This window comes from Adiantum capillus-veneris, chromosome 21 (assembly GCF_014529385.1).
Source record: "Adiantum capillus-veneris isolate H3 chromosome 21, ASM1452938v2, whole genome shotgun sequence".
Classification (NCBI taxonomy): Eukaryota; Viridiplantae; Streptophyta; class Polypodiopsida; order Polypodiales; family Pteridaceae; genus Adiantum; species Adiantum capillus-veneris.
In genome coordinates, this window is record NC_140951.1 from 51,176,183 (window position 1) to 51,188,501 (window position 12,319).

Here is a 12,319-nt window from a genome sequence, read left to right on the forward strand (position 1 = left end):
GCCGACTCGCTCCTCTACTAATGCTAGAATTAAAAGGGTACAGAGAGAAGACAGAGCCCAGAGATTATGTGCCTTCTTTGGCAGCTTGTCCACCCGCTTCAAGTTGAACTTTACCTCTCACGTCACTCCTTTGGAGCAAAGGACTCGCGGGAGCTATCAGATTATGTGAAATGTCCTAAGGAGAGGGAGTGGTTGAAAGCCAGTTGCCAAGAAAGCTCACGTCTCATAGATGAGTGCTACGGGTGGAGTCAGGGCATCAACTGCTCCATGGGCCTCCTTCAAAGTAGCTCCAATATCAGCCCAACGTGTTGAGGGTGAGAGCAACGAGTTGAAGATAGGTTTAGGATTTTGGTTGTATGGCAGCTCTCTCTCTCTCTCTCTCACAACACACACACACACACACACACACACACACACACACACACACACAAAAATATCCCTATGTCGGTCCAGCTCATGACGGTGAGATCACCTGAGAACCCCCAAGACATGTCCATCATTAGATTTACACACTCTTCTTTTAAATGAGTGCCCACTATCTTATTTCAATCAATCACCATTTTTGCCTTATCAAAAAATGCTTCAAAATACAACTCGATCTTTTTCTATTATAATAAGCAAAAAGAGAAGGCGTCACTATAGCCTTTGTCCTTTGGACAGGCCAAAAAATAAACATGAACAAAAAAAGTAAATAAAGACAAATTGAACAACGTCCCAACTTCACAAAAAACATGCTTCACTTCCAACACCGTAGATCCCACCCATTCTTCATTCAATAAAGTTGTCCTAGTTACTCGCATGGGTGATTAGCTGAGGGAGGAGCAATCGTCCTTCTCGGCCCTCGATCACCACAGGAGCTCACTCGGAAAGAAGAGTAGGTGCTTGGATATGGCGGCTGCAAACAGCGAAGTGGTTTGGGATGCTGCGAATAGCAGGTTTGCTACCCGTGACGGCTTGGCTTACTTGCAGTATACCATGCTCTCCCGAAACCAGAAGCCGGTGATGGACATGGTCCACACGTATGTGCCCCCTAGCAAGCGCGGTTCTGGCATCGCTGCCCTCCTTTGTGCATCTGCTTTCCAGCATGCCCAACAGCATGGCCTTCTCGTCCTTCCTACCTGCAGCTACATATCCGTAACACCCTCTCTCCCCCCCCCCCCCCCCCCCTTCCTTTTTTTGCCACGTGTGTTGCAGCTACATATCCGTAACTCACTCTCTCTCTCTCTCTCTCTCTCTCTCTCTCTCTCTCTTCCCCCCCCCCCCCCCCCCCCCCCCCCCCCCCAAAAATACACACACGAGGGAGAGTTTGTATGTTTGTTTTTGGGATGAGGGAGAGTTTGATTGTTGGCTCCCTTGCCTGATTTGGAGTTCTTGATTGGTGAAAATATTCGGGATGCGAGGGAGCAAGTTGATCCTTGGTCATAAGGTAGGGGAGTGTCAAAGAACAAGGAGCGATATAGGGTGACTCTTTGTGCACCTCCACAATTGAAGTCTTTCACTCAAGTTGTTGAGTTTTGGAGATTCTTTATTCTAGTTGGCCTTGGATTCCCTTTTCTCTCTTCTTGGAGAGAGCCTTGGCATCTACAGATTACAAGTGCCGCTTTCGGCAAGTGGACTATCCTCTCTAGTGCCAAAGTCCTACTAGGTTGCTCTAAGTAGGTGTTCTCGTTGGCTGTCCCTTTTGAGCTCTATATAGCAACCTTAACAAATTGCCCTACCCAGACTTTGACGATAAGTAAAATAAATACCTAAAAGCCAAACTAAATAATGGGATTACATTGGGCAGTTCACTTGAGATGCCAAAAACACCCTCTTTGTAGCTCGTAGTGGACATCAATAGTGAGACCAAGTCGATGAAGAAGCTACCATGGACACCCCAATAGAGGATCCTGTAATAGACTTGGACACTCCAAGTCAAAAATCAATCACGACAGCACCAAATAACCACTTCAAACAATTCACAGATCACAATAGATTTGCACTGGCCCGGCGGAGTTCCCTGCTTAGAGATATTGGCCCCAAAGATTGGTGCCCCTTTCGGTATTTCTTTTTATATTAATCAGATCAATGTACAAGAGAGTGGTTAGGGTTTCATTCTCAGACTCTGCGTCCAGATCCTCTGAGAAGTGAGGCCCTCACCACTTATTTAAAGATACAAGGGATGCCCAAAAGTAGAGCCCCAAAAGCTTTTAAAATAAAAAGCATCAGTTTTCTCTCTCTTAGAGAGTCTTTTCAAAATTCGCGTTGCTCATCATTTTTCAAATTTTTTTTTTCCAACCTCTGCGATTTCCGAAAATTAGGGTTTTTGGCAAAAATTAGGGTTTGCAAGAATTTTAGGGTTTTTGGCAGAAATTAGGGTTTTTGCTATCCGCCATGTCATCACTTTGTGACAGATCCTTTCTACTAAATACACCTCGGTTATGCTACCTTCAACTTTGTACCTTAGAAGAGTGCCATCTTGAGCATTGGTTGCCTTTTAGAAAATTTGAACTGTAGACCACACTACGTCCAAGAATCCCCATGAATCCCCATTCATGAACTGTGAACATATCATGTCCAAATATACTTTCCAGATAATAAACTTTGAACACATTCTGTCCATAATCCGACCAACAACAATGGATTGGTGCGCACTCATCTGTAGTGTTTTAGATACGTCTGATTGATTCCCTGCAAGATGCATGTGTCTCGAACTCCAACCGACGGGTTCAAACACCGATAACTTGAACTCCAACACAAGGGTCCAAATTAATCATATGGAGCACTTCTTGCCCCTCTCTGCTACTCACAAGCCTCTCTCTGGCCGAAGGTAGTGGTGACACTTTCCCCTTGACTTCTAGAAATCTGACATTGAGGCCACGTTGGCCGTCGCCATGTGTGCCATGCCGATCTCCTCTGGCAACTCTTTATTACGATGTCGACGACGACGAGGACGGCGACGAGACGGACTGAAATCTGAAAACGCTAAGGGTTGAAATCTGCAAATCTTGTATCTGCTGAATTCTGTCTCTATGTCGGTGACGACGACGACGATGACGATGGGCAGAAAACACAGATGCTGAAATCTGCGAATAGCGGGCTGAATGTGCAAACTTTGGCTGATCTAATCGTGCGGCGAGGTTCTGCTGCAGGAAGGTGAGATCTGTAAGGTTCGGGGGCTGCGGTGCAGAGTCTATATGCTGAAAATTGAAAAGGCTGATATGGAAAATGGTTATGACGCAGGGAATCTGCAAAACGCTAGGCTGAAATGATGGTCCAAAAACGCTAGGGCTAAATCTGTATCTGTTGTAGAAAACGCTATGGCATCTGCAAACGCCACGCTAATCTGCAAGTGGCAAAAACACGGGGTTGATCTGCACTTGGTGAAAAACGCTGGCTGGTCTTGGTAGCTTGAAAACGCTAGGTCTTCTTGTTGGTCTTGCTAAGAAGGTGCACTTCAACTGTGGTCTCGTGCCTCTTCTGCTAGAAATTGCTAGCGCTAGGTTTTCTTATATATTGGCTTGGCTAAATTGCCTTACCCAGTTTCTCAACAAAGTCACTTATTAATAACAAGTGAAAAATGGCTAAAACAAGGAAAATAGGTTTTCTGCACTGTAAAATGCTTCTAATGAATCTGATGGTACTGCTGATGATCATGCTATGTGCAACTAGAGGATATGCATCTACTCTAAGTGCCTAGACATGCACGGTCTGCGAACAGACTCACAAAAGTGCCAGAACACTTTCTAAGCTAAGTTAACTGAACGCTTGTCATGAAGTAGCTTGTCCACATACACATAGGGTTAGATGTGCACGTGACATCCCCTCCTTTTTAAAGTAAGGTACTGGTACCGAACTGTATGGCGTCGAGGGAGATCACCAACAGCGTGTGGAATCCTGGAAAGGACTCTTCGCCGACCCACTCTGATGCGTGGGTCATGCAATACTTGAACTTCATAAAGGTCTGCAATGCTTGCTTCTTTGGGCCGCACCAAAAGCGACACAAAGTCATCCTGGCTCCTTCAATGCTTCAACTTCGTCTATAGTAATGCGTCTACCTTCTTCAAAAATCTCCAAGGACGAAAATTCTTGAAACCACTTCCAACAGAAAAACATGAACATACCCATTTCATGTAAAGTGACTGGAAAAATTCTAGTCTTTCGAAAAAACTGTGCATGCAATGCAGATGAACAAAGTGACGGAGTGCCAAACCGTTTATCAAACACACGCAAACAATGGGGTCGAATCTTGACTTTCTGATCTAAATCAGTCAACTGTGGCAAATCATAATGGAAATGCCGATGCTTGATGCTCAATCCTTCCTGTGCTCTCTCTGACACTGTGTCATGCCAAGGAAGAGACATGGAATGTAAATTCCTTGATTGCAAACATTTCATCTTTTCATGAGTAATCCGTATACATCCGTGCTGTGAGTGAATCGTGTTCAACGTACAATATGTCATGCTTATGAAAAGGGATCACGTAAAGACGGTGACTAAAATACAGGAAACCATCACAAATAAAACACTCGAACAATGCGTGCTGACTAATCATGCGCACACATAATACTTCTTGTGGGGGTTCTTGGGACCTCGACTCGAGAGCCAAGATCGGTTCTTCGTGATTGATCGAATCTACAATGAGGTTAGCTTCTCTAGACAAAGTATCAACTAAACCATCATCCTTGTGAACAATCACATCTTTATCCTGCAATTTATCATGCTTATCATTATCATGCAATTCATCATGCTTATCCTGATCATGCAATTCATCATGCTCGTGAATAATCACATCTTGATCATACAAATCATGTGTGTGGTGCTTTGGAGAATACAAGACTGAGAGAGTCTCCTTCTCGTGATTCTTTTTAATCTTCGTCTGCACATTAGGAAATAGTAGGACCAACTCTTGCATGTGTTGGTCTCTCTGCGCTTCACGCTCTAACCGTCTTTCTTTGCGCTCGCAATTCAATTTGGCTTTTCTTTCTTCGTGCTCACGCTCTATGGCTGCCATTCTTTCTTTGTGTTCACGATCCAAGATGGCGTGTCTTTCTTCGTGTTGTCTCATCATGTCCATCATCGTCTTGACGAAAGCCTTCAAAGGATTTGGTGCAATCCTTGGCATAGATGAGGAAGGGGGAGGGTCGGAAAAACCTCTTGGTGGGAAAAATTCTTCTTCGCCACTTCCATGCTCATCACCTCCATGTGAAGTATCCATTCCACTTCGGGTGATGACCATACACTGAAGTCTTGGGTTCTTAAGTTCACGAGGAACTTGGGTTCTTGTGGTTCTTGGTTTTTGAGATTCTTGAGGGTCGTGAGTCTTGGGATTCTTGAGGTTCTTGAGTCTTGAGGTTCTTCTTTAGCTTGCAATCTGTGTTAGAGAAGGATCTTCTCTTACCTCAGCTCTTCTCTTTCCTGCGGGCGCACCCCTTAGCGGCCTTGCGCTCACACCGAGGTTGCTTTTTCCCACCTCACATCGATTGGCCGGCCGCTAAGTGCACGGTCCGCTCTCAATGAGTGAAAAGAGAAACAAGGGGAGGCTGGACAAGCCCTTCTTTCTTGTGTTTCCTGTCACTCTGTAACAGACTTTGACACTCCAAGTCAAGAATCAATCACGACAGCACCAAATAACTACTTTAAATAGTTCACAGTTCACAATATATTTGCACTGGCCCGGCGGAGTTCCGTGCCTAGAGATATTGGCCCCAAAGACTGGCGCCCCTTTCGGTATTTCTTTTTGTATTAATCAGTGTTTAGAGTACAAGAGTGGTTCGGGTCTCACTGTCAGACTCTGCGTCCAGATGCTCTGCAGAGTGGGAGCCCAAACCACTTATTTAATTTTTACAAGGGATGCCAAAAGCAGAGCCCCAAAAGCTTAAAAATAAAGCAAAACTCTTCTCTCTCAAAAGCTCTCTGTAAAGCTTTAATAAAAATAAAGCAAAGTCTCTCTTTCTCTTCTCAAATTACGTAAAAAAAGCTTGATCGCTTGTTGCCGTAGAATGCGCTGCAAAAAGCGGGTTCACCCGTACGATGCCACGTCATCATCCGGGATTCAACCTGTTGCCCTTTTAGGGTTAGGGTTTCCAGAATCAGGGTTTTCAACAGCAGTCAGGGTTAGGGTTTCCCGCATGCTCTCGGGCAAACACGTCATCACTTTGTGACACTCTTCAAAAACAGGATTAGGAATCGACCGTGCATGCCCAGTCACTTAGTGTAGATGCATATCCAAAGAATTTTTTGACATGTGACCGAATTTTTCTCAAGGAAAGAACCACATAATTTTTTTTGCTTGTTGCGGTCATCACTTTGTGAGTCTATTTGTAGACCGTGCATGCCCAGTCACTTAGTGTAGATGCATATCCTCTGGTTGCACAGAGCATGATCATCAATATTCCCATCAGAATCCATTAGAATCAGTTAGGGGATTTTTCCAGTGCATTTAGCCTGTTTTTCCTATTTTTGACATTTTTCACTTATTATTTTTAAGTGACTTCCCAACAAAAGTAGGTAGGGAAATTTTGCTAAGTTTGTATATAAGCAAACCTAAGTTAGCACTAAATGGCAGAACAGGCAGCAGGAGCACATGCTCAACAGGCACCTTCTCAACAAAACCCCAGCAGAACCCAAGGACTCTAGCGTTTTTGCTCCTCAGCAGCTTGGCTAGCGTTTTTGGACCAGACACCGCAGATCGGCCAGCGTTTTGCCCTTGCAGATCCCTGGCGACAAGACCCCAGCAGATCAGCCTAGCGTTTTTGCATTTGCAAAACCGCGGCGACAGAAACACCATTTTCAGCCCTAGCGTTTTTGCATCTGCCAGCAACCTCAGCGTTTTGCAGATCTATCGCGATAGAATCAGCCCTAGGACTAGCATTTTCAGTTTTCAGCTGTTAGACTTCGCAGATCAAGTCTCGAACCTCGCAGATCTCACCTTCCCACAGCAGTTCCTCGCCGCACGGTCAGTTTCCGCAAGGTTTACAGTTTCAGCCCGGAAAACGCAGATTTCAGCATCTGCGTTTTCAGCGCGTCGTCGTTGCATCGTCGTCATTGCCGTCGTCATCGACATAGAGTCAGAATTCAGCAGATAGAAGATTTGCAGATTTCAGCCCATAGCGTTTTTGGACAGCCGTAGAAAGATTGCAGATTTCAGCCCTTAGGTCGACTTCGTCATCACCGTCGTCATCGTCGACATAGCCTAGACTTGCATCAGTCACTTGCATTCATTTGTACCAGATTGTGCAATCAATAAGTAGACCACTCTCGCCGACGAGAGTGGGGCCTTCGGAGGAGGGTTTTACAAAGTCTCTGGTGTCGTATCTCTCTTCTCTCTCTATCTCTCAGTCTCATACACTTGCATGCACAGTGTCCATTCACTTTGTTGTGATCATAGCACTTTCCATTAAGAACGGAAGGCTCTCCCTTCCCAAAGAACTAAAAGGAATCTTGAGCACAGTTTGGAGCACTCATCTTGAGCAAAGCGCAAACAATCATTCCGCTGCACCTAACAAATTGCCAAGAAGCTTCAGCCTCTAACTCTTTGCTTGGAAAGAGATGCTGGCCATCGCTTTCATGCCCTGCATATTATATTGCTCCACAAGACCTCTTATGCATTAGCGTTTCAAATCACTGGATCTCTGTGCATTGCCAACAACATTTCAAAACGCTCTTAAAAACTGCCACGCTGGAGGGGTCACCTGTTGGCGTCTCAGAATGCTCTACAGAAGAGAGGGCGTAATGCCCCTATTACCCGCCAACATTTCAGAATGCCTATGATTCCTCTGCTCTACTTCCTTTTGCTATAAAACGCTGCAATAGGGATAGCTTGCCAATTTTTTGCCTTGCGTTTTAAAACACCATTACACACAGCTCCAGATGCTTTGCTGTGCTTGCGTTTTTGAATGCCGTTGCACACAAGGTTTTTCTCCTCGCCGCTTCTTCTTCCCTCGCCTGTTGATATGCGACCAAACATGCTGCAAGGCCTCTTCGAATCCTCTTCTCCTCTAGGCCACCTTGCTCGCTCAAGGTCATGGAGCACACTCAACTCTGATACCATGTCAAAGACGACGATGCGAAAGCGTAGAGACCAAGGGGAGAAAAAACGAGAGAGAGAGAAAGAGAGAGATACTACTGAACAAACCAACCTTGGCAATGAAATGATGATAATACAATGGGGACTGAGGGTTGCTTATATAGCAACCTTAGTAAATTGCCCTACTTAGACTTTGACAAATAAGTAAAATAAAGAACTAAAAGCCAAACTAAATAATGGGATCACATTGGGCAGTTCACTTGAGATGCCAAAACTCTATCACTAGGAAGTGTTCTGGCACCCTTGTGAGCGTGCATGCAGGGCTTGCATGCTTACACAATTTAGAGTTGTTCCAAACTCTATAATTGCACATGACCACAACTAGTGTTCGCTAGGTGTAGTGTCACGAGCAGGCACCACGTGCCAACGGAAAAGAACAGATTGGACAGACTTTTAGCACTTCAACAACAACCGAACTTAAAGAGAAAGAGCACACGTGACACGGGAGTGGCGGAATTCCACCCCAGAGAGTACTGGCCCCAAACCTTGGCACCCCTTTTGGTATTTTTTTATATTACTTGAACTCAGTACAATGCCTGTACTCGCGCTCTACACCTTTACCCGGAAGAGTGCTAGAGAATGAGCCCTCTACACATATTTAAAGGCCCTTGGCCTTGAAAAGCAGTTACATGAAAAGGAGTCAAACTCAAAATCATATGGCCCCAAAAGCACTAGCGCCCAAAAGCTGCCAGTGTGTTTTGTGGAAATCCGTATAGGTGCCATGTCACCACCAACGAGAAACGCGAAATTTCGTATATACTGCCACGGCAGCATGCCACCGCAGATTGCGAAAATCTGTACAGGCTGCTGCCACATCATCAGGTTGGTTGTAATCCTTTGGTTGACTCAAAAGGAGTCACATTGTCATAAACAGGTGCCCGCAAAAGTGGTGCTCTAGGATTGACCATTCTAGCACTCGCATCACCTGTTTTACCTGTCATATTTGCATTTTGGGCATATGGTTGCGAAAAACCAGCCGTACAAAATTGTGTTCCAGGCACTCGAAATTGGCCATAGGCATCGTGAGAACCTGGTTGAACACCCATGTTCCCGTACATAGGGTTACCCATGCCTGTTTGCATTGTCCCGAACACATTCCCTAGCATATAACGTGTGGAAGGTTTAGCCATAGCTTGAAACACTGAACCACCTCCAAAATAATCAGGGTATGAAGTAGGTAAGGGAAAGGTATGATGCATAGCTTGTTCATTACTCCCTTGACCATTCACAAACGGTTCCTATCCAGCTAAAGCAAATTGCTTGGGATTAATGGACACCGTTGGTTGCTCAACCACATGGGCTTTCCCTCGAGCATCAGGAGTCCTCTGTGCATTGGAAATCTCCTTTTTTTGCAACGGCTCAGTCATACCTTGGGTCGGAGCTTGAAAACCCTGTGTCGGAGCCTGTAAATCCTATGTAGGAGCCTGTAAGAACTCCTACATCCTTGAGTTGTTAGCCAAATTGCTGAAACATTTCCATGCAACTACGCAATTGAGCTCTGAACAACGTGTTCTCTTCTTGAAGAGTTGAAGGAACTTTCTCCGTGCCACGTGAGGAAGATCCCTCTTCAGGTATTTGTGCTCTCTTCTTTGCCATAACGACAAGCTTTGTGTTGCTTTCACCCACGAAAATCCACGGTGCACTTTTTGAGGAAAAAGTAACTATCCCGTGGATGGAACAATATACCGTCCTCTACACCGTAGAGCCAATTTAAACACCTATTAACTTTACACAGAGCATTGTGAACAAAAGAGAACACAGATGCGTCCAACAATTAGAATGTCACTGTGCAAACAAGACCGACACCCTGTAGGGCCCCAAAGACTGGCGCCCCTTTCTGTATTCAATTGAAAGTAGATGATCCGAACACTTAGACCAAACTCTCACAAAGCTGTCCAAACCTGACGAGGGCTGAAAACGCGGGTTTCCAACCTAATTTCGGTAGCATAACGGTACTAGAATCCCTGTAGGTCAAAAGTACCTATCTAGGACGGATTCCCTCGCAATTTAGAAGCTTTTTGATGAGCTATATTAGGATTTCAGCGTGCTGTATTTCCCTGTTTTGCCACTTTCGGGTGCCCAAAACCTTGTGCATGCATCGCAAGGCTTTCTCGAGGCTCCCCTCGTGTTCCCTTGCAGTTAAGTGTGAAACCCTAAACCTGCAGAAAAACATAGCAAGCTATAATTCTCTGTTTTGGATCGTTTTTAGCGGAACGAACACGTCTACGCGTGTCCCAAGGGCTCCTGCATGCAATGGGACAACTCCCTTGAAAATTGGACGAGTTTGCACGTGAGAAAAATCTCCAAATCCGCAATCTTTCGCGGTGGAACTGTGCGTACCTGTGGGGGATTAGCAATTAGCTAATCCGCTTCTTGTTCAAAAGGCCCTTGCCTTGGCAAACGTGCATAAAACCCTTAGACTAATCATCGCGCTACATGAGACAAGGAGAAGGCAAGCTTCAATGCAAGCTTTCCATTAAAGCTGTAAACCTGCACCCACTACTCATACACACTCTGTAGATCACTTATGGAGCAAAAATTTGCCCCCAACCTCAAATTGGGCGCCCCCTCTTATGCAAACTCGGAAAATCAGCCATAGACCGCCAAGTGTCCAGTTTGTCCCTTTTGAGATAATTCCCTGGTTCCCACCTACTTATAAGGTTGTAAGTGACTTGCCGAGTGGCCCAAATACCTCTTGGCTCACACAAGCTTCCATATTCATCAGAATTTAGTGCTAATTGGCCGGATTAGTCTCAAACTGAACGAGCTAGACTCTCGATGTGAGAAACGTGCTCGGCCGCAACCGTTTCACACTGGCCATGCAATGTCCACTTGCACCTTTTCAAGGGTTCCGATGAAAACAAGTAAAAATAAAATAAATTAAAATATGTAGTACATCTTTAAAGAAGGCAACATGAAAAGTACACCTAATGGTGACACAAGCATCTCTCCGGATTCGTTCAGTCGGTCCCAATTTCTCCCAGGGATAGGTGCTTGGGAGTAAGGGCTGTTTTGTGGCTGTGCCCAGCCAATGTGAGGTTGTTCTTTCATTTCGGGTCGTGTCCAGCCATGTCTAGCTCGGGTTTTGGCTCAGTTCCATGGCCATCAGGCTCCTGCATGCTGGGGATATTTTTCCCAACCTTGCTATCTATCCTTTTTGTTGATTTCTTTCTTATTATTTATTTATTTTCACTTTTTGGAAACACCCCTCGGGAAATCTAACTGCCCTACATTGCATAGCTAGTGTGGAACTGTTCAGAGGGAGTCCAGGCCTGAGGGCAAGAGAGCACTAAGGTTGGACAAGGACTATGGTTAGCCAAAGTGGGGTCATTGACTAGCCAAAGTGGAATCCTTTGCTACAGAGGCTACATTTTAGTTCTAGGTGTGGCTGCAGTGTACAAAGGGGGGTCAGATGACTTAGAAAGATACAATGGCAGTATCTCCTAAAATTTAGGGAACTGCTATTTTGGGACCTAAAAATGTGTTCGCGTCATTATCTTCGGAATGACAAGGGGAACATTTTATTACTCTGTCGCGAAGCCAACTGGGCAACCGGTCGGGAGATTTTTAGGCGGCAACCCCGAAATGGGAAATGGCCTGTAAATGTGCCAAGTGGCACATTTTTGTGGACTTTCCTCATGCATGAAGAAGTGGCGCTGATTTTAGAGAAGAGAGGCTCATTTTGCAGTTTCTGTCACAGGTTGAGAGCTATGGAGTGCTTCCTTTACCTCTTATGTACAGTGCGGTGCCAGGAGTGATGCCCTGCACGCTACGCACTGCCCTCTCTCTCCCCTATGGCAGTATGTTATGCCCCTCTAGTGGGCTTTTCAATTGACCAATGTACAGTTGTGTGGGTTCATGCGCGATTGCCGAGGCAAGAACCTCTTGCACAGGTACTGGATTAGCTAGCGGCTAATCCCCCGCAGGTACAGGTGAATTCGGAGAGGTTTCACGTGCGAAATCTTGTCCGATTCAAAGGGCAAGTAGCCCTACAGGTGCGGGAGCTCGAGGACTTGCTACGGATGCGACCGGCACGCAAAACGGAACCCGAAACAGTGAATTACAGCCTGCTGTGTATTTTTGCAGGTTTAGGGTTTTGGCCCTAAACGGACCCTAATACCCCCAAGAGGTTCGGGGAAGCGAGGGGACCGCTGTACAGGTGATCTGGCGCATTTTCATGGCAGAAATCAGAGAATTCAGCGTGCTGCAGATTCTCGCCAGGTTTTGCAAAGTGTCTGTATGCATCGGGAA

The 12,319-nt window shown here is 45.5% G+C and overlaps 1 protein-coding gene across 8 annotated transcripts in view; it reads left to right on the forward strand.

The window, feature by feature from the left end:
• Window positions 1-754: 754 nt before the first annotated feature.
• The window catches only part of LOC147430935 (acetyltransferase At1g77540-like), a 48,061-nt gene continuing 36,496 nt past the window's right edge, over window positions 755-12,319 (forward strand). For 2 of the 8 annotated variants that reach the window (XR_015185659.1, XR_015185658.1), the window contains exon 1: window positions 755-1,204. Coding sequence is in view for 4 of the 8 variants with exons in the window: in XM_086493470.1 (XP_086349596.1) it covers window positions 889-1,204 (316 nt within the window). In the remaining 4 variants the exon portion in view is untranslated. The remainder of the gene's footprint in view (window positions 1,205-12,319) is intronic. The other 6 variants (XM_086493473.1, XM_086493472.1, XR_015185661.1 and 3 more) reach the window with 4 other exon arrangements.